This window comes from Pseudophryne corroboree (genome assembly GCF_028390025.1).
Source record: "Pseudophryne corroboree isolate aPseCor3 chromosome 3 unlocalized genomic scaffold, aPseCor3.hap2 SUPER_3_unloc_1, whole genome shotgun sequence".
Classification (NCBI taxonomy): Eukaryota; Metazoa; Chordata; class Amphibia; order Anura; family Myobatrachidae; genus Pseudophryne; species Pseudophryne corroboree.
Genome location: NW_026967493.1, coordinates 4,729,393 through 4,756,705, shown reverse-complemented (window position 1 = coordinate 4,756,705; position 27,313 = coordinate 4,729,393). Strand labels below are relative to the sequence as shown.

At 48.9% G+C, this 27,313-nt stretch overlaps 1 protein-coding gene across 4 annotated transcripts in view; it reads left to right on the top strand.

Moving 5' to 3' along the window:
* Positions 1 to 4,249: 4,249 nt before the first annotated feature.
* Positions 4,250 to 27,313, top strand: part of LOC134983145 (oocyte zinc finger protein XlCOF29-like) — a 38,240-nt gene continuing 15,176 nt past the window's right edge. Inside the window, exons 1-6 of one of the 4 annotated variants that reach the window (XM_063948884.1) lie at positions 4,250 to 4,463; positions 5,311 to 5,466; positions 6,236 to 6,427; positions 9,140 to 9,263; positions 9,380 to 9,477; positions 24,182 to 24,293. In XM_063948884.1, the coding sequence (XP_063804954.1) occupies positions 5,389 to 5,466; positions 6,236 to 6,427; positions 9,140 to 9,263; positions 9,380 to 9,477; positions 24,182 to 24,293 (604 nt within the window). In that variant the 5' untranslated portion in view covers positions 4,250 to 4,463; positions 5,311 to 5,388. The remainder of the gene's footprint in view (positions 4,464 to 5,310; positions 5,467 to 6,235; positions 6,428 to 9,139; positions 9,264 to 9,379; positions 9,478 to 24,181; positions 24,294 to 27,313) is intronic. The other 3 variants (XM_063948883.1, XM_063948882.1, XM_063948881.1) reach the window with 3 other exon arrangements.

The following is a 27,313-nucleotide window of genomic DNA, read 5'->3' as shown; positions in this document are numbered from 1 at the left end:
AGGGCCGCAGGTTCGACATACAGGACTAGGTCCTAGTGACCATGGATGCCAGCCTTTGAGGCTGGGGGGCAGTCACACAGGGAAGTAACTTCCAGGGACTTTGGTCAAGTCAGGTGACTTCCCTACATAAATATTCTGGAACTGAGGGCCATTTACAATGCCCTGAGTCAGGCAAGGCCTCTGCTTCAAAACCAGCCGGTCCTGATCCAATCAGACAACATCACGGCAGTCGCCCATGTAAACCAACAGGGCGGCACAAGAAGCAGGATGGCGATGGCAGAAGCCACAAGGATTCTCCGATGGGCGGAAAATCATGTGTTAGCACTGTCAGCAGTGTTCATTCCCGGAGTGGACAACTGGGAAGCAGATCTTCTCAGCAGACACGACTTCCACCCGAGAGAGTGGGGACTTCATCCAGAAGTCTTCCAAAGGATTGTACACCATTGGGAAAGGCCACAGGTGGACATGAAGGCGTCCCGCCTCAACAAAAAGCTATAAAAGATATTGCGCCAGGTCAAGGAACCTTCAGGCGATAGCTGTGGACGCTCTGGTAACACCGTGGGTGTACCAGTCGGTTTATGTGTTCCCTCCTCTGCCTCTCATACCAAAGGTACTGAGAATAATAAGAAGGCGAGGAGTAAGAACGATACTCGTGGTTCCGGATTGGCCAAGAAGAGCCTGGTACCCAGAACTTCAAGAAATTATATCAGAGGACCCATGGCCTCTGCCGCTCAGACAGGACCTGCTGCAGCAGGGGCCCTGTCTGTTCCAAGACTTACCGCGGCTACGTTTTGATGGGATGGCGGTTGAACGCCGGATCCTAAAGGAAAAGGGCATTCCGGAGGAAGTCATTCCTACGCTGATTCAAGCCAGGAAAGATGTAACTGCAAAACATTATCACCGCATATGGCGGAAATATGTTGCTTGGTGTGAGGCCAAAAAAGGCCCCAACAGAGGAATTTCAACTAGGTCGATTTCTGCATTTCCTACAAGCAGGAGTGTCTATGGGCCTAAAATTAGGCTCCATTAAGATACAGATCTCGGCTCTGTCGATTTTCTTCCAGAAAGAATTAGCTTCAGTACCTGAAGTTCAGACATTGTAAAAGGAGTGCTGCATATTCAGCCCCCGGTTGTGCCTCCAGTGGCACCTTGGGATCTCAACGTGGTGTTGAGTTTCTTAAAATCACATTGGTTTGAACCACTAAAAACCGTGGATCTAAAATATCTCACGCGGAAAGTGGTCATGTTATTGGCCTTGGCTTCGGCCAGGCGTGTATCAGAATTGGCGGCTTTGTCATATAAAAGTCCTTATCTGATTTTCCATATGGATAGAGCAGAATTGAGGACTCGTCCCCAGTTTCTCCCTAAGGTGGTATCAGCTTTTCACTTGAACCAACCTATTGTGGTGCCTGCGGCTACTAGGGACTTGGAGGATTCCAAGTTACTGGACGTAGTCAGGGCCTTGAAAAATTATGTTTCCAGGACGGCTAGAATCAGGAAAATTGACTCGCTATTTATCCTGTATGCACCCAACAGGCTGGGTGCTCCTGCTTCTAAGCAGACTATCGCTCGCTGGATCTGTGACACGATTCAGCAGGCGCATTCTGCGGCTGGACTGCCGCATCCTAAATCAGTGAAGGCCCATTCCACAGGGTAGGTGGGCTCATCTTGGGCGGCTGCCCGAGGGGTCTTGGCTTTACAACTTTGCCGAGCTGTTACTTGGTCAGGGGCAAACACGTTTGCAAAATTCTACAAATTTGATACCCTGGCTGAGGAGGACCTTGAGTTCTCTCATTCGGTGCTGCAGAGTCATCCGCACTCTCCCGCCCGTTTGGGAGCTTTGGTATAATCCCCATGGTCCTTTCGGAGTTCCCAGCATCCACTAGGACGTCAGAGAAAATAAGATTTTACTCACCGGTAAATCTATTTCTCGTAGTCCGTAGTGGATGCTGGGCGCCCATCCCAAGTGCGGATTGTCTGCAATACTTGTAAATAGTTATTGCTAACTAAAGGGTTATTGTTGAGCCATCTGTTGAGAGGCTCAGTTGTTTTCATACTGTCAAACTGGATATAGTATCACGAGTTGTACGGTGTGATTGGTGTGGCTGGTATGAGTCTTACCCGGGATTCAAAATCCTTCCTTATTATGTCAGCTCGTCCGGGCACAGTGTCCTAACTGAGACTTGGAGGAGGGTCATAGTGGGAGGAGCCAGTGCACACCAGGTAGTCATAAATCTTTCTAGAGTGCCCAGCCTCCTTCGGAGCCCGCTATTCCCCATGGTCCTTTCGGAGTTCCCAGCATCCACTACGGACTACGAGAAATAGATTTACCGGTGAGTAAAATCTTATTTTTATAAATTGCCATTTTGAATAAGTAGCTATAGTTTTGCAAGGGTTAACCAGTCTTGGGCCACACATTTGACACCTGAAATTAACAGAGGGTGGTCACTTGCATGTGACCCACTTGTATTTTGCCTGGCCCAACGCTGTTTTGGGCATGAAATACACTGGCAAAGTGGGCACGCACACCATATTTTACCATTTTGAATAAGTAGCTGTAGTTTTGCAAGGGTTAACTAGTCTTGGGCCACAAATTTGACCCCCAAAAACAACAGAGGGTGGTCACTTGCATGTGACCCACTTGTATTTTAATTGGCCCAACGCTGTTTTGGGCATGAAATACACTGGCAAAGTGGGCACAAACACCATAATTTACCATTTTGAATAAGTAGCTGTAGTTTTGCAAGGGTTAACCAGTCTTGGGCCACACATTTGACACCTGAAATCAACAGAGGGTGGTCACTTACATATCACCCAGTTGTATTTTGCTTGGCCCAACGCTGTTTTGGGCATGAAATCCGCTGGCAAAGTGGGCACAAACACCATTTTATAAATTGCCATTTTGAATAAGTAGCTGTAGTTTTGCAAGGGTTAACCAGTCTTGGGCCACACATTTGACACCTGAAATCAACAGAGGGTGGTCACTTGCATGTGACCCACTTGTATTTTGCCTGGCCCAACGCTGTTTTGGGCATGAAATACACTGGCAAAGTGGGCACACACACCATATTTTACCATTTTGAATAAGTAGCTGTAGTTTTGCAAGGGTTAACTAGTCTTGGGCCACAAATTTGACCCCCAAAATACAACTGGGTGATATGTAAGTGACCACCCTCTGTTAATTTCAGGTGTCAAATGTGCGGCCCAAGACTTGTTAACCCTTGCAAAACTGCAACTACTTATTCAAAATGGTAAATTATGGTGTGTGTGCCCACTTTGCCAGTGTATTTCATGCCCAAAACAGTGTTGGGCCAAGCAAAATACAAGTGGGTCATATGTAAGGCATACTTACCGATATTTTAAATATCCTCTCCGGGAGATGACCGGAGAGGAGAAGCAGGTGGGCGGGGATGTGGGAGGAGTCAAGCTGATTACATCAGTAGGCTCCGCCCACTCCTCTGGTAAATTACTGTAATTGGATGAAATAGGGCTAGGGGCGGGGCTAAAATTACGCGATTAGCATCTGATCGCGTCATTAGACTCCGCCCCCCATCGGGTCCGTGATTTTACTGTGTTATTCTCCCTATTCTGCCCACTTCACTAGGGAGTGGGCAGAATGCGGGAGGGGTGCCCACTCTTCCGGGGGCTGCGGGCGGGGGACTACCCGAAAACCGGGTGTCTCCCGCAGAATCCGGGAGAGTAGGTATGTATGATGTAAGGGAACCTACTCTGTTGATTTCAGGTGTCAAATTTGTTACCCAAGACTCATTAACCCTTGCAAAACTGAATGATCTGAATAAGAAGCTGGAGTTCGAATAAGAAGTGAATAAGAAGCTAGAGCTTGAATAAGAAGTGAATAAGAAGCTGGCCGAATAAGAAGCTAACTTCAGCCTCGTAATATAAATAAAGATAGAAACATATATATATAGAGAGAAAGAGATACTTAGCTATATATAACAATTAAAACAGCAGGTGGATAACAATTGCCGTTCTGTTTTGTCCTCAGGACAAGGGAGTGGCGGCCATCTTGCTGTAGATCAGCTATTCTCCAGATATAACGAGAAGATGAAAACCAGATACTCTCACTGCCCAGCCCCGCCTTTCTCATGTTATTTCTCCTACTTTGCACCCAGGACTCCCGCAATACATTGAAAACAAGCACATAACAGGGTTAGATGTAACAGCGGCGGCCATTTTCCTGTGGCCTGTGTTAGTAGCACTGTGCAATGAGCACACTGGTCTCTTGCGTTCCGTGAGAGCAGACACAGGACTACAGCTCCCACAATGCATCGCTCCGCTCTGTTTCCTGTTACAGGGCACAATGGCACATGTGTACAGCTGGGTCTCTGTTACTGACACAGGCACAGGGAGGAGGTGATCACTCTGTTATCTTACTGACACTAGGCTGAGCTTCTGCTGAAAGAGGACTGAGGACATACTGAGCTCAGTGTCCCCTGGAAAAGGTTATTACTCTGGCTTCATCATCATAATAACAATATTGTTTTTTTTATTTATTGTTTTACAATGTCCCTTTACACAGGGACACGTATGAATTACACAGGTTCCGTGGCTGGCCGACTTCAAGTCTGCATTTCAGCTGGTTTTAATCAGCCCCGGAACCTGTGTAATTCATACGTGTCCCCATGTAAAGGGATATTTTGTGGGATGGATGGTAGGAAACCATTGACAGCAGAAACATCGATGGTTTTATCAACCAATGGTCATCTCGGCTCTATTACCGTGCAGCGGGGCAATTAAAGATGGAGACGGGGCTTCACAGGTCATATCGGGTGTGGGGCTACAGTACGTTCTGTGGTTGTGGCGCCGAGACAAAAAACAAAGACATTGGGGCTTTGAGCCATTGATGGTCGAGAACCATTGGATCTCCGCCAAAGCCATCTACCAATGGTGGGTGGTTAACCATCAATGGTTGCTAATGATCGATGGTCAGTGGTCGTCCCTCAGTGGCGGCTGCTGCCTGTGGATTGCAACTCAGACCACATATAGTGGAGTGGGGGGTATTACTAGCGTATAAGGTTTATAGTACCTTTTAAAGTGTGTTATAAAATGTGTGTGTTATTTTAAGATCCGGGCTTCATCGGTTTGTGCGCTAATTGTCAGCCCCTCCCATAGCACAGTTCTACTTGGTTCTTCTGTGAATTCATGGGATTAGCAATATTTTAAGTTATTTAATAAAAGTAGTCATTATATCATCTGCATTATTTAACCTTATTTCCAACATACGCAGTTGTAATTTATCTTGGTCACCGATCCACTTTTTATTTTTACATTCATTTTACTGCATTACAGGATCTTCTCTGTTCATGTCTCCTCGTGATTAATCCCTCAATAAAATTCAGAGTCTATTCCCTGACTGATACACGGAGTATGGACAAGGAGAGAAACAAGATGACCGAGAGGATATTGAATCTCACCATTGAGATCATCTACCTGCTGACTGGAGAGGTGAGGGCGTCTGGGAGTGTCACAGTGACATCACTCTTATCTGTATTACTAACACAGGGACCTGACTGGGGAGGTGAGGGAGTCTGGGAGTGTCACAGTGACATCACTCTTATCTGTATTACTAACACAGGGACCTGACTGGGGAGGTGAGGGAGTCTGGGAGTGTCACAGTGACATCACTCTTATCTCTATTACTGACACATGGACCTGACTGTAGAGGTGAGGGGTTCTAGGCTTCTGGGAATGTATATTGTGGTAATTATCAGTGTGTCTGCCAATACACAAATTGGTGTTGCAGGAAATGCTTTATCAGAATAATTTGGTTACTTTTGTTCATATTATAAGTGGTCCTTATGCTCTAATTAATTGCCAGCGGTACATATTATTTAAGCCATAAGATTTATATGTGGGATGGTAGGGACACATCTCCTATTCTGTATTTAGCTTTTTCACACATTGTTTTGTTTGTTGTGGTTATTAGTTTCTATGTCTGTTGTATATTTGGCTGTTTCAATATATAAGGAGTATTTAAAAAAAAAAAAAATTAAGATGCATTATTATATTCATCATTCTCATTTGTAGTGCGTCCACACCTGAATCTGGTTATACGTGTTCTCTTTTTTTTGCTAAAACTTTGACTTCACACCAGATGGACTGCACCAACCTCTGCATACACAATACAATTACGGTACCTATAAGACAACAAGAGTTTATTGAGTCACTAATGCGATTCTATCTTTGTCTCCCATTTATGTTGAACAATACACAGGATTACACAGTAGCGAAGAAGACATCTGGTGAGTGTGTGACATCCAGTGGCCACCCCCATTTGTTAGGAGGACTGAGCAGGACCCAGAGCCACATCACGGTGCCTCCACCTCACTCACTGATACATGAGAAGCACAATGACCAGAAGATCCTGGAACTCACCAACAAGATCATTCAGCTGCTGACTGGAGAGGTGACTGCTGGGAATGGGACATTATACAGTAACACCAGGGGATGTGTCTGGGTGGTGACTGGAGAGGTGACTGCTGGGAATGGGGCATTATACAGTAACACCAGGGGATGTGTCTGGGTGATGACTGCTGGGAATGGGACATTATACAGTAACACCAGGGGATGTGTCTGGGTGGTGACTGGAGAGGTGACTGCTGGGAATGGGGCATTATACAGTAACACAAGGGGATGTGTCTGGGTGGTGACTGGAGAGGTGACTGCTGGGAATGGGGCATTATACAGTAACACAAGGGGATGTGTCCAGGTGATGACTGGAGAGGTGACTGCTGGGAATGGGGCATTATACAGTAACACCGGGGGATGTGTCTGGGTGGTGACTGGAGAGGTGACTGCTGGGAATGGGACATTATACAGTAACACCAGGGGATGTGTCTGGGTGATGACTGGAGAGGTGACTGCTGGGAATGGGACATTATACAGTAACACCAGGGGATGTGTCTGGGTGGTGACTGGAGAGGTGACTGCTGGGAATGGGACATTATACAGTAACACAAGGGGATGTGTCCAGGTGATGACTGGAGAGGTGACTGCTGGGAATGGGGCATTATACAGTAACACCGGGGGATGTGACTGGAGAGGTGACTGGAGAGGTGACTGCTGGGAATGGGACATTATACAGTAACACCAGGGGATGTGTCCAGGTGATGACTGGAGAGGTGACTGCTGGGAATGGGGCATTATATAGTAACACCAGGGGATGTGTCTGGGTGATGGCTGGAGAGGTGACTGCTGGGAATGGGACATTATACAGTAACACCAGGGGATGTGTCTGGGTGATGACTGGAGAGGTGACTGCTGGGAATGGGACATTATACAGTAACACCGGGGGATGTGTCCAGGTGATGACTGGAGAGGTGACTGCTGGGAATGGGGCATTATACAGTAACACCGGGGGATGTGACTGGAGAGGTGACTGGAGAGGTGACTGCTGGGAATGGGACATTATACAGTAACACCAGGGGATGTGTCCAGGTGATGACTGGAGAGGTGACTGCTGGGAATGGGGCATTATATAGTAACACCAGGGGATGTGTCTGGGTGATGGCTGGAGAGGTGACTGCTGGGAATGGGACATTATACAGTAACACCAGGGGATGTGTCTGGGTGATGACTGGAGAGGTGACTGCTGGGAATGGGACATTATACAGTAACACCAGGGGATGTGTCTGGGTGATGACTGGAGAGGTGACTGCTGGGAATGGGGCATTATACAGTAACACAAGGGGATGTGTCTGGGTGGTGACTGGAGAGGTGACTGCTGGGAATGGGACATTATACAGTAACACCAGGGGATGTGTCTGGGTGATGACTGGAGAGGTGACTGCTGGGAATGGGACATTATACAGTAACACCAGGGGATGTGTCTGGGTGGTGACTGGAGAGGTGACTGCTGGGAATGGGACATTATACAGTAACACAAGGGGATGTGTCCAGGTGATGACTGGAGAGGTGACTGCTGGGAATGGGGCATTATACAGTAACACCGGGGGATGTGACTGGAGAGGTGACTGGAGAGGTGACTGCTGGGAATGGGACATTATACAGTAACACCAGGGGATGTGTCCAGGTGATGACTGGAGAGGTGACTGCTGGGAATGGGGCATTATATAGTAACACCAGGGGATGTGTCTGGGTGATGGCTGGAGAGGTGACTGCTGGGAATGGGACATTATACAGTAACACCAGGGGATGTGTCTGGGTGATGACTGGAGAGGTGACTGCTGGGAATGGGACATTATACAGTAACACCGGGGGATGTGTCCAGGTGATGACTGGAGAGGTGACTGCTGGGAATGGGGCATTATACAGTAACACCGGGGGATGTGACTGGAGAGGTGACTGGAGAGGTGACTGCTGGGAATGGGACATTATACAGTAACACCAGGGGATGTGTCCAGGTGATGACTGGAGAGGTGACTGCTGGGAATGGGGCATTATATAGTAACACCAGGGGATGTGTCTGGGTGATGGCTGGAGAGGTGACTGCTGGGAATGGGACATTATACAGTAACACCAGGGGATGTGTCTGGGTGATGACTGGAGAGGTGACTGCTGGGAATGGGACATTATACAGTAACACCAGGGGATGTGTCTGGGTGATGACTGGAGAGGTGACTGCTGGGAATGGGGCATTATACAGTAACACAAGGGGATGTGTCTGGGTGGTGACTGGAGAGGTGACTGCTGGGAATGGGGCATTATACAGTAACACAAGGGGATGTGTCCAGGTGATGACTGGAGAGGTGACTGCTGGGAATGGGGCATTATACAGTAACACCGGGGGATGTGTCTGGGTGGTGACTGGAGAGGTGACTGCTGGAAATGGGACATTATACAGTAACACCGGGGGATGTGTCCAGGTGATGACTGGAGAGGTGACTGCTGGGAATGGGGCATTATACAGTAACACCGGGGGATGTGACTGGAGAGGTGACTGGAGAGGTGACTGCTGGGAATGGGACATTATACAGTAACACCAGGGGATGTGTCCAGGTGATGACTGGAGAGGTGACTGCTGGGAATGGGGCATTATATAGTAACACCGGGGGATGTATCTGGGTGATGACTGGAGAGGTGACTGCTGGGAATGGGGCATTATACAGTAACACCAGGGGATGTGTCTGGGTGATGACTGTATCATTGTGTGTGTCAGGTTCCTATAAGGTGTGAGGACGTCACTGTCTATTTCTCCATGGAGGAGTGGGAGTATATAGAGGAACACAGGGGTCTGTACAAGGACGTGATGATGGAGAATCACCGGCCCCTCACTTCACCGGGTAAGAGTAGACTGTCATGTGGTGTAATGGACAGAGCAGCAATGGGGCCACCTAGATACACATCATCTGATAATCACATATGTACAATGTACTCAGTCACTGTGTGTCTCCTACAGATGGAGCCAGTAACAGGAATACCCCAGAGAGATATCCCCATCCTCTTTATTCCCATGATCATACTGAGATGAATCACAGTGTCCCACAGGAGGATCAGGTAGGTGGAACTTTCTGAGGGTCTTACCAGATAAGTACAGTGCTGCCCTTTCCCTCTCTAAACAGATGTACTTCAAGAACCTCATCACCTCCCAGTCTTCAAACACCTGGCGTCTCTTTGCCACTGCGAACTCCCTCCTCTGACCACCCCCACCTCGACTCCCTTCTTCACTCTCTGCCCTTGACTTTACCACCTACCTCACATCCAAAATTTACTCCATATGTCAGGACATCATGTTCCACCAGACCATCAACAACCTGCTCCCTTCTCTCCCTGACCACCACTCCCCATCCATCTTACCAATTATGACTTATTTTTCCCCTGTATCTGGAAATTAAGTAATATACTTAAGTCCTCCACCACCCCTCTTGATCCTAACCACTTCCTCCTCCTCCACTACCTCTCTTCTTCTGCCTGTTCACATCTTGCCCACCTGCTCAATCTCTCCCTTTCATCGGGCACTGTCCCCTCTGCATTCAAGCATGCCCTTGTTACCGATATTCTAAAAAACCTACCCTTGATCCTAACACTCTAACTGCCGATCCACCTCTCTCCTCCATTTTGCCTCCAAACTCTTTGAGCATGTTGTCTCCAACCGCCTTACTGCCTTTCTTTCCTCCCACTCCCTGCTTGACCCATTTCAGTCTCGCTTCTGCCCTCACTAAATTCTGCAATCACCTCCATGCTGCTAAATCCAAGGGCGACTACTCTCTGCTTATTCTCCTTGACCTCTCTGCTGCTTTTGACACTGTGGACCACCCTCTCCTCCTGCAAATCCTTCACTCCATTAGTCTGCATGATACTGTCTTCTCCTGGCTGTCTCTCCTACCTCTCTGAATGTTTTTTTCTCTGTCTCCTCTCATGACCTATCCCGCACTTCGCCTAACAGTAGGTGTCCCCCAAAGGTTCTGTTCGTGGACCTCTCCTTCTCTCTCTCTCTCTATGCATCTTTTTTAGGTAAGCTCATTAGCTATTTGACTTCCAATATCATCCAGATGATGATGATACTCAAATCTACTTTTCCTCTCCTGACCTCTCCCCCTTTCTCTTCACTCGTATTTCCAGCTGTCTCTCTGCTATATCTTCTTGGATGTACATGCGCTGTCTTAAACTTAACAAGTCTAAGACTGAGCTTATCATGTTCCCAACCTCCCACATATCCTCGCCTGCTCTGTCTCCTCTAACCCCCAAGTGCGCTGCCGTGAAGTTATCCTTGACTCTTCCCTCTCCTTCAAACCACACATTCAGTACCTCTCATTCCTGCCACTTGGTCATCTCCAGATTGGACTACTGTAATCTCCTATCTGACCTCCCTGATTACCACCTCTCTCCACTCCAATCTGTGCCCAATGCTGCGGACCAGCTCATCTTCAAACATACTACATCCACCTCCCCTCTCTTACCAGACCTATACTGGCTCCCCTAACCCTTTCGTATTCATTTCAAGCTTCTCTCACTCACAAAGCCCTCACCCATTCCTCTCCCATTTACATCTCTAACCTTATATCTCTTTACACTCCCACCCGTCCTCTACACTCCACAAATGCATGCTGCCTTTCCTGCCAGCTAATTACTTCCTCCCATTCCTGCCTCCAAGATATTGGCTGTGCTGCTCCCTACCTCTGGAATGCCCATCCTCTCCCTCTCAGACTCTTCAACTTTCTACAAAAGTTCCAATGGACTTTCAAGACCCACGTCTTCATCAAACCCAGCCTTATCTCATCCTAGCTCTCTGTTTCACAATCACTGTCTGTCCCATCTGTCACACCCCTGTCTGTCTGCCCCTCCCCTTCAGACTGTAAGCTCTCACGAGCAGGGCCCTCTTCCCTCATGTTCTTTTATTTCTCTTACGTCCTAGAGGATGCTGGGGACTCCGTAAGGACCATGGGGATAGACTGGCTCCGCAGGAGACATGGGCACTAAGAAAGAACTTTAGGTATGGGTGTGCACTGGCTCCTCCCTCTATGCCCCTCCTCCAGACCTCAGTTTATTACTGTGCCCAGAGGAGACTGGGTGCATTACAGGGAGCTCTCCTGAGTTTTACTGAAAAGAAAGTATATTTCTCTGACGTCCTAAGTGGATGCTGGGGACTCCGTCAGGACCATGGGGATCAGCGGCTCCGCAGGAGACAGGGCACAAAACTAAAGCTTTAGGATCAGGTGGTGTGTACTGGCTCCTCCCCCCATGACCCTCCTCCAAGCCTCAGTTAGGTTTTTGTGCCCGTCCGAGCAGGGTGCAATCTAGGTGGCTCTCTTAAGGAGCTGCTTAGAAAAAGTTTTTAGGTTTCTTATTTTCAGTTAGTCCTGCTGGCAACAGGCTCACTGCATCGCGGGACTTAGGGGAGAGAAGTTCAACTCACCTGCGTGCAGGATGGATTGGCTTCTTAGGCTACTGGACACCATTAGCTCCAGAGGGAGTCGGAACACAGGTCTCACCCTGGGGTTCGTCCCGGAGCCGCGCCGCCGACCCCCCTTGCAGATGCTGAAGATTGAAGGTCCAGAAACCGGCGGCAGAAGGCTTTTCAGTCTTCATGAAGGTAGCGCACAGCACTGCAGCTGTGCGCCATTGTTGTCACACACTTCACACCAACGGTCACGGAGGGTGCAGGGCGTTGCTGGGGGCGCCCTGGGCAGCAATGTATAATACCTTATTCTGGCTAAAAATACATCACATATAGCCCCTGGAGGCTATATGGATGTATTTAACCCCTGCCAGGTCTCAGAAAAACGGGAGAAGAAGCCCGCCGAAAAGGGGGCGGGGCCTATTCTCCTCAGCACACAGCGCCATTTTCCCTCACAGAAATGCTGGTGGGAAGGCTCCCAGGCTCTCCCCTGCACTGCACTACAGAAACAGGGTTAAAACAGAGAGGGGGGGCACTTATTTGGCGATATGTATATATATATATATATTAAAATGCTATAAGGGAAAAACACTTATATAAAGGTTGTCCCTGTATAATATAGCGTTTTTGGTGTGTGCTGGCAAACTCTCCCTCTGTCTCCCCAAAGGGCTAGTGGGGTCCTGTCCTCTATCAGAGCATTCCCTGTGTGTGTGCTGTGTGTCGGTACTTGTGTGTCGACATGTATGAGGACGATGTTGGTGAGGAGGCGGAGCAATTGCCGGTAATGGTGATGTCACTCTCTAGGGAGTAGACACCGGAATGGATGGCTTATTTAAGGAATTACGTGATAATGTCAACACGCTGCAAGGTCGGTTGACGACATGAGACGGCCGGCAAACCAATTAGTACCTGTCCAGGCGTCTAAAACACCGTCAGGGGCGTTAAAACGTCCTTTTTACCTCAGTCGGTCGACACAGACACGGACACTGACTCCAGTGTCGACGGTGAAGAAACAAACGTATTTTCCTTTAGGGCCACACGTTACTTGTTAAGGGCAATGAAGGAGATGTTACATATTTCTGATACTACAAGTACCACAAAAAAGGGTATTATGTGGAGTGTGAAAAAACTACATGTGGTTTTTCCTGAATCGGATAAATTAAATGAAGTGTGTGATGATGCGTGGGTTTCCCCCGATAGAAAATTATTGGCGGTATACCCTTTCCCGCCAGAAGTTATGGCGCGTTGGGAAACACACCTTAGGGTGGATAAGGCGCTCACACGCTTATAAAAACAAGTGGCGTTACCGTCTCCAGATACGGACGCCCTCAAGGAGCCAACTGATATTAGGTTGGAAAATATCCTAAAAAGTATATACACACATACTGGTGTTATACTGCGACCAGCGATCGCCTCAGCCTGGATGGGCAGCGCTGGGGTGGCTTGGTCGGATTCCCTGACTGGAAATATTGATACCCTTGACAGGGACAGTATTTTATTGACTATAGAGCATTTAAAAGATGCATTTCTATATATGCGAAACTCTGGCATCAAGAGTAAGTGCGATGTCCATATCTGCCAGACGATGTTTATGGACACGACAGTGGTCAGGTGATGCAGATTCCAAACGGCACATGGAAGTATTGCCGTATAAAGGGGAGGAGTTATTTGGGGTCGGTCCATCGGACCTGGTGGCCACGGCAACAGCTAGAAAATCCACCTTTTTACCCCAAGTCACATCTCAGCAGAAAAAGACATAGTCTTTTCAGCCTCAGTCCTTTCGTCCCCATAATATCTGCCCAGGGATAGAGGTAAGGGAAGAAGACTGCAGCAGGCAGCCCATTCCCAGGAACAGAAGTCTTCCACCGCTTCTGCCAAGTCCTCAGCATGACGCTGGGGCCGTACAAACAGGTGCGGTGGGGGGTCGTCTCAAGAGTTTCAGCACGCAGTGGGCTCACTCGCAAGTGGACCCCTGGATCCTACAAGTAGTATCCCAGGGGTACAGATTGGAAATTCGAGACGTCTCCCCCTCGCAAGTTCCTGAAGTTTGCTTTACCAACGTCTACCTCCGACAGGGAGGCAGTATTGGAAACAATTCACAAGCTGTATTCCCAGCAGGTGATAATCAAAGTACCCCTCCTACAACAAGTAAAGGGGTATTATTCCACACTATATTGTGGTACTGAAGCCAGACGGCTCGGTGAGACCTATTCTAAATGGAGTCACTCAGAGCAGTGATAGCGAACCAGGAAGAAGGGGACTATATGGTGTCCCTGGACATCAAGGATGCTTACCTCCATGTCCAAATTTGCCCTTCTCACAAAGGGTACCTCAGGTTCGTGGTACAAAACTGTCACTATCAGTTTCAGACGCTGCCGTTGGATTGTCCACGGCACCCCGGGTCTTTACCAAGGTAATGGCCGAAATGATGATTCTTCTTCAAAGAAAAGGCGTCTTAATTATCCCTTACTTGGACGATCTCCTGATAAGGGCAAGGTCCAGAGAACAGTTGGAGGTCTGAGTAGCACTATCTCAAGTAGTTCTACGACAGCACGGGTGGATTCTAAATATTCCAAAATCGCAGCTGTCTCCGACGACACGTCTGCTGTCCCTAGGGATGATTCTGGACACAGTCCAGAAAAAGGTGTTTCTCCCGGAGGAGAAAGCCAGGGAGTTATCCGAGCTAGTCAGGAACCTCCAAAAACCAGGAAAAGTGTCAGTGCATCATTGCACAAGGGTCCTGGGAAAAATGGTGGCTTCTTACGAAGCGATTCCATTCGGCAGATTTCACGCAAGAACTTTTCAGTGGGATCTGCTGGACAAATGGTCCGGATCGCATCTTCAGATGCATCAGCGGATAACCCTGTCTCCAAGGACAAGGGTGTCTCTTCTGTGGTGGCTGCAGAGTGCTCATCTACTAAAGGGCCACAGTTATGCATTCAGGACTGGGTCCTGGTGACCACGGATTCCAGCTTGAAAGGCTGGGGAGCAGTCACACAGGGAAAAAATTTCCAGGGAGTGTGATCAAGTCTGGGGACTTCTCTCCGCATAAATATACTGGAGCTAAGAGCAATTTACAATGCTCTAAGCTTAGCAAGACCTCTGCTTCAAGGTCAGCCGGTATTGATCCAGTGGGACAACATCACGGCAGTCGCCCACGTAAACAGACAGGGCGGCACAAGAAGCAGGAGGACAATGGCAGAAACTGCAAGGATTCTTCGCTGGGCGGAAAATCATGTGATAGCACTGTCAGCAGTTTTTCATTCCGGGAGTGGACAACTGGGAAGCAGACTTCCTCAGCACGACCTCCACCCGGGAGAGTGGGGACTTCATCGAGAAGTTTTTTCCACATGATTGTGCACCGTTGGGAAAGACCAAAGGTGGACATGATGGCGTCCCGCCTGAACAAAAAACTGGACAGGTATTGCGCCAGGTCAAGAGACCCTCAGGCAATAGCTGTGGACGTTCTGGTAACACCAGGGGTGTACCAGTCGGTGTATGTGTTCCCTCCTCTGCTTCTCATACCAAAGGTACTGAGAATTATAAGACGTAGAGGAGTAAGAACTATACTCGTGGCTCCGGATGGGCCAAGAAGGACTTGGTACCCGGAACTTCAAGAGATGCTCACAGAGGACTCAGGGCCTCTGCCGATAAGAAGGGACTTGTTTCAGCAAGTACCATGTCTGTTCCAAGACTTACCGCGGCTGCGTTTGACGGCATGGCGGTTGAACGCCGGATCCTAAGGGAAAAAGGCATTCCGGAAGAGGTCATTCCTACCCTGGTCAAAGCCAGGAAGGAGGTGACCGGACAACATTATCACCACATGTGGCGAAAATATGTTGCGTGGTGTGAGGCCAGGAAGGCCCCACGAAGAAATTTCAACTCGGTCGATTCCTGCATTTCCTGCAAACAGGAGTGTCTATGGGCCTCAAATTGGGGTCCATTAAGGTTCAAATTTCGGCCCTGTCGATTTTCTTCCAGAAAGAATTGGCTTCAGTTCCTGAAGTCCAGAAATTTGACAAGGGAGTACTGCATATACAACCCCCTTTTGTGCCTCCAGTGGCACTGTGGGATCTCAACGTAGTCCTGGGATTCCTCAAATCACGTTGGTTTAAACCGCTCAAATCTGTGGATTTGAAATATCTCACATGGAAAGTGACCATGATGTTGGCCCTGGCCTCGGCCAGGCGAGTGTCAGAATTGGCGGCTTTGTCTCACAAAAGCCCATATCTGATTGTCCATTCGGACAGGGCAGAGCTGCGGACTCGTCCCCAGTTTCTCCCTAAGTTGGTGTCAGCGTTTCATCTGAACCAGCTTATTGTGGTACCTGCGGCTACTAGAGACTTGGAGGACTCCAAGTTGCTAGATGTTGTCAGGGCCCTGAAAATATAGATTTCCAGGACGGCTGGAGTCAGGAAAACTGACTTGCTGTTATCCTGTATGCACCCAAAAAAACTGGGTGCTCTTGCTTCTAAGCAGACGATTGCTAGTTGAATGTGTAGTACAATTCAGCTTGCACATTCTGTGGCAGGACTGCCACAGCCAAAATATATATAAATGCCCATTCCACAAGGAAGGTGGGCTCATCTTGGGCGACTGCCCGAGGGGTCTCGGCTTTACAACTTTGCCGAGCTGCTACTTGGTCAGGGGCACACCCTGGCTGAGGAGGACCTGGAGTTCTCTCACTCGGTGCTGCAGAGTCATCCGCACTCTCCCGCCCGTTTGGGAGCTTTGGTATAATCCCCATGGTCCTGACGGAGTCCCCAGCATCCACTTAGGACGTCAGAGAAAATAAGATTTTACTTACCGATAAATCTATTTCTCGTAGTCCGTAGTGGATGCTGGGCGCCCATCCCAAGTGCGGATTGTCTGCAATACTTGTACATAGTTGTTGTTACAAAAAAATCGGGTTGTTATTGTTGTGAGCCGTCTGTTCAGAGGCTCCTACGTTTGTCATACTGTTAACTGGGTTCAGATCACAAGTTATACGGTGTGATTGGTGTGGCTGGTATGAGTCTTACCCGGGATTCAATATCCTTCCTTATTGTGTACGCTCGTCCGGGCACAGTATCCTAACTGAGGCTTGGAGGAGGGTCATGGGGGGAGGAGCCAGTACACACCACCTGATCCTAAAGCTTTAGTTTTGTGCCCTGTCTCCTGCGGAGCCGCTGATCCCCATGGTCCTGACGGAGTCCCCAGCATCCACTACGGACTACGAGTAATAGATTTATCGGTAAGTAAAATCTTATTTTTGTTAGGTTTTTTATTTTCAGGGAGCCTGCTGGCAACAGACTCCCTGCAGCGAGGGACTGAGGGGAGAGAAACAGACCTACTTTAATGTCAGGCTCTGTTTCTTAGGCTACTGGACATCATTAGCTCCAGAGAGAACGAAACGCAGGTCTCACCCCGCCGTTCGTCCCAGAGCCGCGCCGCCGTCCTCCTCGCAGAGCTGGAAGATAGAAGCCGGGTAAGTATGTGAAGAAAGAAGACTTCAGAGGCGGCAGAAAACTTCAGTTCTTCACTGAGGTAACGCTGTGCGCCATTGCTCCCACACAGCACACACACGGCAGTCACTGTAAGGCTGCAGGGCGCAGGGGGGGCGCCCTGGGCAGCAATAAGGACTTCCAAATCTGGCAAAAACACATATATATATATATATATATATATAGGCTGGGCACTTTATATAAAAGAGATCCCCACCAGCTTTGAATATTTCAGCGGGACCGAAGCCCGCCGCTAAGGGGGCGGAGCTTGTTCCTCAGCACTCACCAGCGCCATTTTCTCCACAGCACACCGCTGAGAGGAAGCTCCCCGGACTCTCCCCTGCTTACCACGGTGAAAGAGGGTTTTAAAGAAGGGGGGGGGGGGGGGGGGGCACATCATTTGGCGCAAATAGATGAATACAGCGCTATCTGGGTAAACATACTGTGTTTTTTCCTGGGTCATTAGCGCTGGGTGTGTGCTGGCATACTCTCTCTCTGTCTCTCCAAAGGGCCTTGTGGGGGAACTGTCTTCAGATAAGAGGATTCCCTGAGTGTGTGGTGTGTCGGTACGCGTGTGTCGGCATGTCTGAGGTAGAAGGCTTTCCTAGTGAGGAGGTGGAGCAAATTAATGTGGTGTCTCCGTCGGCAACACCGACACCTGACTTGGTGGATATGTGGAATGTTTTAAGTGCTAATGTAAATTTATTGCACAAAAGGTTGGACAAAGCTGAGTCCAGGAATTATGCAGAGAGTCAGGCCCTGCCTGCCCCTATGTCGCAGGGATCCTCGGGGTCTCAAAAGCACCCACTATCCCAAATAGTAGACACTAATACCGACACAGATTCTGACTCTAGTGTCGACTATGATGATGCAAAGTTACAGCCAAAATTGGCTAAAAGTATTCAATATATGATTATTGCAATACAGGATGTTTTGCATATCACAGAGGAACCCCCTGTCCCTGACACGAGGGTACACATGTATAAGGGAAAGAAACCTGAGGTAACCTTTACCCCTTCTCATGAGCTGAACGAGTTATATGAAAAAGCTTGGGAATCTCCAGACAAGAAACTGCAGATTCCCAAAAGGATTCTTATAGCGTATCCTTTCCCAACCAAGGACAGGATACGGTGGGAATCCTCCCCAAGGGTGGACAAAGCGATGACACGCTTATCCAAAAAGGTAGCACTGCCATCCCAAGATATGGCTACCCTCAGGGATCCTGCTGATCGCAAGCAGGAGGCTACATTAAAGTCCATTTACACACACTCTGGTACCTTACTCAGACCGGCGATAGCGTCGGCTTGGGTTTGTAGCGCTGTAGCAGCGTGGACGGATACCTTATCGGCAGAATTGGATACCCTGGATAAGGATACCATTTTATTAACCCTGGGTCATATTAAAGATGCTGTCTTATATATGAGGGATGCTCAAAGAGACATTGGCCTACTGGGTTCTAGAGTCAACGCTATGTCAATTTCTGCTAGACGAGTCCTATGGACCCGGCAATGGACAGATGATGCCGACTCAAAGAGGCATATGGAGGTTTTACCTTACAGGGGTGAGGAATTGTTTGGGGAAGGTCTCTCTGACCTGGTCTCCACAGCTACGGTAGGTAAATCAAATTTTTTTGCCTTATATTCCCTTACAGCCTAAGAAAGCGCCACATTATCAAATGCAGTCCTTTCGGTCAAATAAAAACGAGAGCACGAGGATCGGCCTTTCTTGCCAGAGGTAAGGGCAGAGGGAAAAAGCTGCCAACCACAGCTAGTTCCCAGGAGCAGAAGTCCTCCCCGGCCTCTACAAAATCCACCGCATGACGCTGGGGCTCCGCTGAGGGAGTACACCCAGTGGGGGCACGTCTTCGACTTTTCAGCCACATCTGGGTTCACTCACAGGTGGATCCCTGGGCAATAGAAATTGTCTCCCAGGGTTACAAGCTGGAATTCGAAGAGGTGCCCCCTCGCCGGTTTTTCAAATCGGCCCTGCCAGCTTCTCCCCCAAAGAGGGAGATAGTTTTAAATGCGATTCAAAAATTGTGTCTTCAACAGGTGGTGGTCAAAGTTCCCCTGCTTCAACAAGGGAGGGGGTATTACTCAACCCTATTCGTAGTCCCGAAACCGGACGGTTCGGTCAGACCCATTTTAAATTTAAAATCCTTGAACCTATGCTTGAAAAGGTTCAAGTTCAAGATGGAATCGCTCAGAGCGGTCATCGCCAGCCTAGAAGGGGGGTATTTTATGGTATCCCTGGACATAAAGGATGCATACCTTCATGTTCCAATATATCCACCTCATCAGGCGTACCTGAGATTTGCGGTACAGGATTGTCATTACCAATTTCAGACGTTGCCGTTTGGGCTTTCCACGGCCCCGAGGATTTTCACCAAGGTAATGGCGAAAATGATGGTGCTCCTGCGCAAGCAGGGTGTCACAATTATCCCATACTTGGACGATCTCCTAATAATAGCGAGATCACGAGAGCAGTTGTTGAACAGCGTGTCACTTTCACTGAAGGTGTTACAGCAACACGGCTGGATTCTCAATATCCCGAAGTCACAGTTAGTTCCTACGACTCGTTTGACCTTCTTAGGCATGATTCCGGATACGGACCAGAAAAGGGTTTATCTTCCGATAGAAAAGGCCCAGGAACTCATGACTCTGGTCAGGGACCTATTGAAGCCAAAACAGGTGTCGGTGCATCACTGCACTCGAGTCCTGGGAAAGATGGTGGCATCTTACGAGGCCATTCCTTTCGGCAGGTTCCATGCAAGGACTTTCCAATGGGACCTACTGGACAAGTGGTCCGGGTCACATCTACAGATTCATCAGTTGATCACCCTGTCCCCCAGGGCCAGGGTATCTCTCCTGTGGTGGCTGCAGAGTGCTCACCTTCTGGAGGGTCGCAGATTCGGCATTCAGGACTGGGTTTTGGTGACCACGGACGCGAGCCTCCGAGGTTGGGGAGCAGTCACACAAGGAAGAAGCTTCCAAGGTCTTTGGTCAAGTCAAGAAACTTGTCTTCACATCAATGTCCTCGAACTGAGGGCCATATACAACGCCCTTCGTCAAGCAGAGACTTTGCTTCGCGACCTCCAGGTTCTGATCCAGTCAGTCAGACAACATCACCGCAGTAGCTCATGTAAACCGCCAAGGCGGCACACGGAGCAGAATGGCAATGGCGGAAAATCATGTGGGCGCACTGTCAGCAGTGTTCATTCCGGGAGTGGACAACTGGGAAGCAGACTTCCTCAGCAGACACGATCTACATCCAGGAGATTGGGGACTTCATCAGGAAGTCTTCGCACAGATTGTAAGTCAGTGGGGCCTGCCCCAGATAGACATGATGGCGTCCCGCCCAAACAAAAAACGACAGAGGTATTGCGCCAGGTCAAGAGACCCTCAGGCGGTGGCAGTGGACGCCCTAGTGACACCGTGGGTGTTCCAGTCGGTCTATGTGTTTCCTCCTCTTCCTCTCATCCCCAAGGTGTTGAGAATAATAAGTAAAAGGGAAGTACAGACAATTCTCATTGTTCCAGATTGGCCGCGAAGGGCCTGGTATCCGGATCTGCAGGAAATGCTCACAGAAGATCCGTGGCCTCTTCCTCTAAGACAGGACCTGTTACAACAGGGGCCCTGTCTGTTCCAAGACTTACCGCGGCTGCGTTTGACGGCATGGCAGTTGAACGCCGGATCCTAGCGGAAAAGGGCATTCCTGATGAGGTCATTCCTACTCTGATAATGGCTAGGAAGGACGTGACAGCTAAACATTATCACTGTATATGGCGGAAGTATGTTTCTTGGTGTGAGGCCAGGAATGCTCCTACGGAAGAATTCCATCTGGGCCATTTCCTTCACTTCCTCCAAACTGGAGTGAATTTGGGCCTAAAATTAGGCTCCATTAAGGTTCAGATTTCGGCCCTATCCATTTTCTTTCAGAAGGAATTAGCTTCTCTCCCAGAAGTACAGACTTTTGTGAAAGGAGTGCTGCATATTCAGCCTCCTTTTGTACCTCCGGTGGCGCCTTGGGACCTTAACGTGGTGTTGCGGTTCCTTAAGTTGCACTGGTTTGAACCACTTAAAACAGTGGAATTAAAATATCTCAAAAATATCTCACTTGGAAAGTGGTCATGTTGTTAGCCTTGGCTTCGGCTAGGCGAGTGTCGGAATTGGCGGCTTTGTCTCATAAAAGCCCCTATCTGGTTTTCCATATGGATAGTGCGGAATTGCGGACCCGTCCTCAATTCTTGCCTAAGGTGGTTTCATCTTTTCATATGAATCAACCTATTGTGGTGCCTGTGGCTACACGTGACTTGGAGGATTCCGAGTCCCTTGATGTGGTCAGGGCTTTGAAAATTTACGTAGCCAGAACGGCTAGAGTTAGAAAAACAGAAGCACTGTTTGTCTTGTATGCAGCCAACAAGGTTGGCGCTCCTGCTTTAAAGCAGACTATTGCTCGCTGGATCTGTAACACGATTCAGCAGGCTCATTCAACGGCTGGATTGCCGTTACCAAAATCAGTTAAGGCCCATTCCACTAGGAAGGTGGGCTCTTCTTGGGCGGCTGCCCGAGGGGTCTCGGCGTTACAATTGTGCCGAGCTGCTACTTGGTCGGGTTCAAACACCTTTGCAAAGTTCTACAAGTTTGATACCCTGGCTGAGGAGGACCTCCTATTTGCTCAGTCGGTGCTGCAGAATCATCCGCACTCTCCCGCCCGTTTGGGAGCTTTGGTATAATCCTTACGGAGTCCCCAGCATCCTCTAGGACGTAAGAGAAAATAAGATTTTAAACCTACCGGTAAATCTTTTTCTCCTAGTCCGTAGAGGATGCTGGGCGCCCGTCCCAAGTGCGGACTACTTCTGCAAGACTTGTATGTAGTTTTGCTTACATAAGGGTTATGTTACAGTTTTCATCAGTCTCGGTCTGATGCTGTGTTGTTTCATACTGTTAACTGGTTCGTATATCCCTAGTTATACGGTGTGGATGGTGTGGGCTGGTATGAATCTTGCCCTTGGATTAACAAAAATCCTTTCCTCGTACTGTCCGTCTCCTCTGGGCACAGTTTCTCTAACTGAGGTCTGAAGGAGGGGCATAGAGGGAGGAGCCAGTGCACACCCATACCTAAAGTTCTTTCTTAGTGCCCATGTCTCCTGCGGAGCCCGTCTATCCCCATGGTCCTTACGGAGTCCCCAGCATCCTCTACGGACTAGGAGAAAAAGATTTACCGGTAGGTTTAAAATCTTATTTTCTCTTACTTAGACTATCCTCTATTCCATTCTCACTACAGGGCCACCTAACCCTCTGTTTCTGCTGCATGATGCTTTCGGTGTCATGCCCCTGATATAGCAATGTCTATATATCATGTAATGCAGCAATGTTTATATATTATGTACTTTTGGGGGGGAGGGTTTCCCTAGACTAGACACCCTAAAGCCAAACACAATGTGAGGTGCTGCCATGCTGAGACTTATAGTTTCACACAAGTAGACGAAAAGTTGCAGGTGCACACCCGAGGCACCAAACATTGCTAATAACATTAATAATAGTAAACTCTGCAATTAAATATAGAGAAAAAATTAGGTGCTTGGCATAGTTTTTGGTCAAAAATATGAGCCCGCCCACCGCGTCCAGGTGACCTCATAATCAAGTGGGTCCCTAACACAAAGATACAAGTTCAGGGCACGGCACCCCCACAAGTCAGCACAGGCCCAACACCCAAAGGCACCACGTTAGTGAGAGGCTATGTGTTAAGGGCCCTACACATTGGCCGATCCGCCGCCGAGCTGCCCGACGGCGGTTACGGCCGACGGGCGACCCGGCGGCGGGGGGGCAGTGACGTGGGGAGTGAAGTTTCTTCACTCCCCCCGTCACGCGGCTCCATTGAAGTGTAGGCAAATAAGGACGAGATCGTCCATATTGGCCTGCATGCACAGCCGACGGGGGACCAGCGATGAACGAGCGCGGGACCGCGCATCGTTCATCGCTGGAGCCTCCACACTGAAAGATATGAACGAGTTCTCGTTCATTTATGAACGAGATCGTTCATATCTTTAACACAAATCGGCATGTGTGTAGGGCCCTTTAGTGTTAATAAGAAGCATAAGCTATGTATTAAGAGTGTTACATGGGTGAGAGGTAATGTTAACAGGTGTTGCATAGGTAATAAAATAATAAGGTGCTGAATGAAATATTACAATGTGATGCCCAAGGCAGCCAGGCCACACCAACCTAGGGGGCCCTGCACCCCAAACTCATCCCTACAACTGTCATATTGCATACATTTATTCAGGACTGTCCTACTGCCTTTCCCAATATCATACCCTCCAACTGTACCTTTTTAGCGAGTACAGTACCTTTTTTTTATGGTCTGTACCGATTTTTGGCTCTCCACACTTCCATTGAAAGTATAGGAAAAGGCCTTTATTTGTGACCACGCCCCCTTTCCTAATTTGTACTGATTTTTATGTGTAAATTGTTGGAGGGTATGCAATATGCAGTCTGTAAGGAAAACATTCCTAATTAAAATCACCCGGGGAAGGTGGGAGGGGTGCTAATCAAGCTTAAGTAGTCTCCGCCTTCAAATATATGTATGTACACAATATAGAATGTGCTTATCTCAGTGTCATGTCCCCTCGTGCAGAAATGTTTATGTACCATGGACATGCACTATGTACTTATTTTGTATTATTTAAGTCGCTGTTTTTTTTTTTGTTTTGCTCATTTGTTTCTGTACTTTGCTAGGCGCTGCAGAACCCTTCTGTGGCGCCATATAAATAAATTATTATAATAATAATAATAATAATAATAATAATAAAAAATAAGTCACTCTACAGTATATGATCTGCTGTATAAAGAATTATCCTTTATCTCACCTAATTTAGGGTGAAGATCTAACTGATATTAATGTAGTAATTATACAAGAGGAAGAAGAGACCTATCTGAGGAGTTATCAGCAGTGTAAGGAGGAGGAAATCCTTACAGGTATAAGCACAGGTGAGTAATAATCACTGAGTACAGAGTCACATATTCTCCTTGTTCTGTCACTACAGCAATCTCTTATCCTACACCCTCCTCTGTCAGTACATGAGGGCAAAGTATCTGTCCAGTGGGGGAATCGGGAGTCATCAGCCCCTATTATACTCCTGCTCTCCCCCTCATATCATGTCACTGTGTGTTAACAGCCCAGAGATCTGACCAGTCTCCTCTCCAAACTCTCTGGTCTATCTCATACATCAGGAGCCATCAGCCCCCTATTATACTCCTGCTCTCCTCCTCACATCATGTTACTGTGTGTTACCAGCCCAGAGATCTGACCAGTCTCCTCCCCACACTCTCTGGTGTATCTCATACATCAGGAGTCATCAGCCCCTATTATACTCCTGCTCTCCCCCTCACATCATGTCACTGCGTGTTACCAGCCCAGAAATCTGACCAGTCTCCTCCCCACACTCTCTGGTGTATCTCATACATCAGGAGCCATCAGCCCCTATTATACTCCTGCTCTCCTCCTCAAATCATGTCACTGTGTGTTACCAGCCCAGATATCTGACCAGTCTCCTCCCCACACTCTCTGGTGTATCTCATACATCAGGAGCCATCAGCCCCTATTATACTCCTGCTCTCCCCCTCACATCATGTCACTGCGTGTTACCAGCCCAGAAATCTGACCAGTCTCCTCTCTCCACACTCTCTGGTGTATCTCATACATCAGGAGCCATCAGCCCCTATTATACTCCTGCTCTCCCCCTCACATCATGTCACTGTGTGTTACCAGCCCAGAGATCTGACCAGTCTCCTCCCCACACTCTCTGGTGTATCTCATACATCAGGAGCCATCAGCCCCTATTATACTCCTCCTCTCCCCCTCACATCATGTCACTGTGTGTTACCAGCCCAGAGATCTGACCAGTCTCCTCCCCACACTCTCTGGTGTATCTCATACATCAGGGGCCATCAGCCCCTATTATACTCCTGCTCTCCCCCTCACATCATGTCACTGTGTGTTACCAGCCCAGAGATCTGACCAGTCTCCTCCCCACACTCTCTGGTGTATCTCATACATCAGGAGCCATCAGCCCCTATTATACTCCTGCTCTCCTCCTCACATCATGTCACTGTGTGTTACCAGCCCAGATATCTGACCAGTCTCCTCCCCACACTCTCTGGTGTATCTCATACATCAGGAGCCATCAGCCCCTATTATACGCCTGCTCTCCCCCTCACATCATGTCACTGCGTGTTACCAGCCCAGAAATCTGACCAGTCTCCTCTCTCCACACTCTCTGGTGTATCTCATACATCAGGAGCCATCAGCCCCTATTATACGCCTGCTCTCCCCCTCACATCATGTCACTGTGTGTTACCAGCCCAGACATCTGACCAGTCTCCTTCTCTGGGGTATCTCATACATCAGGAGCCATCAGCCCCTATTTCTTCTTCAGGATCCATGGTCTCCACCGGGTTGACAGTGGGGTATGCTTGGTGGAGACCAGGATCAGGCACCGAACAGCAAAGCTTTGAGCCTTCCAGGATGCACTGGGCTCTCTCCCCCTCATACCTCGCCCACAACTCAGGCTATTCAGTTTTTGTTAGGTGCCAGCAGGAGTTGGTCACCACTGAACAGTGGGGCGGCAGCATGCAGCCCTAGCTTTTTATTTTTGAACAATTTTCACTTTTAACTTTTATTCTTTTACTTTTTACTGAGCATACAGCGCTTGCCAGTCCATGGGACACCAGCACTGATGCTCTATCATCCCCACCAGCGCCGCAACATCACAAATGGGTGGGTGATTTTGGCGGGACTCTGGCACCTTCAGCTAGCAGAGGCACACAGGGTGACAGGATACCCCAAACTGCACCCGTAACACATGAGGGACACGTAAGGCAGGTTCCCGCTTGCGGGACCCGCAATGCAGCAGTCCTATGCCGCCGGCCCCGGGAGATGGGCCAGTGGTGCTGACGTGATCCCAGACCATTGCTTGACTTTGGGAACCACTAGACCACCAGGGCATAATGTTACTGGTGCTGGGGACTAATTTACAGGCCACGGGTGGTGGATGTCAGCAAGGTGAGGTCAGCACTTCCCTAGTGGCCCCTCCCTTAGCCCAGGTCGCCATTCTGCAGAGGTTTTCCCACCCTGGGCTGCTCCTCCCTTACCCTAATTTCTCTCTGAGACACTGGGCAGCCATTACAAGAGCTCTGCAGGTCTTCAGGAACGCTGGGTTTGATCTCCCTGGTCTCGTTGGAGTCAGGTTATACTCAGCGCTGCATCTTACCAGCCTTCTCCACTGGCTGAGTAGTTGCTATCAGTGCCCACTGCAGTTAAATTGTATTTCTCTGACGTCCTAAGTGGATGCTGGGGACTCCGTAAGGACCATGGGGAATAGCGGCTCCGCAGGAGACAGGGCACAAAAGTAAAAGCTTTAGGATCAGGTGGTGTGCACTGGCTCCTCCCCCTATGACCCTCCTCCAAGCCTCAGTTAGATCTTTGTGCCCGGCCGAGAAGGGTGCAATCTAGGTGGCTCTCCTAAAGAGCTGCTTAGAGTAAAAGTTTTGTTAGGTTTTTTATTTTCAGTGAGTCCTGCTGGCAACAGGCTCACTGCATCGAGGGACTTAGGGGAGAAGAAGTGAACTCACCTGCGTGCAGGATGGATTGGCTTCTTAGGCTACTGGACACTAGCTCCAGAGGGACGATCACAGGTACAGCCTGGATGGGTCACCGGAGCCGCGCCGCCGACCCCCTTGCAGATGCTGAAGAGAGAAGAGGTCCAGAAATCGGCGGCTGAAGACTTCCCAGTCTTCTTAAGGTAGCGCACAGCACTGCAGCTGTGCGCCATTGCTCTCAGCACACTTCACACCAACGGTCACTGAGGGTGCAGGGCGCTGGGGGGGGCGCCCTGGGCAGCAATGAAAGTACCTATACTGGCTAAATATACATCACATATAGCCTCTGGGGCTATATGGATGTATTTAACCCCTGCCAGGTTGTCAGAAAAACGGGAGAAGAAGCCCGC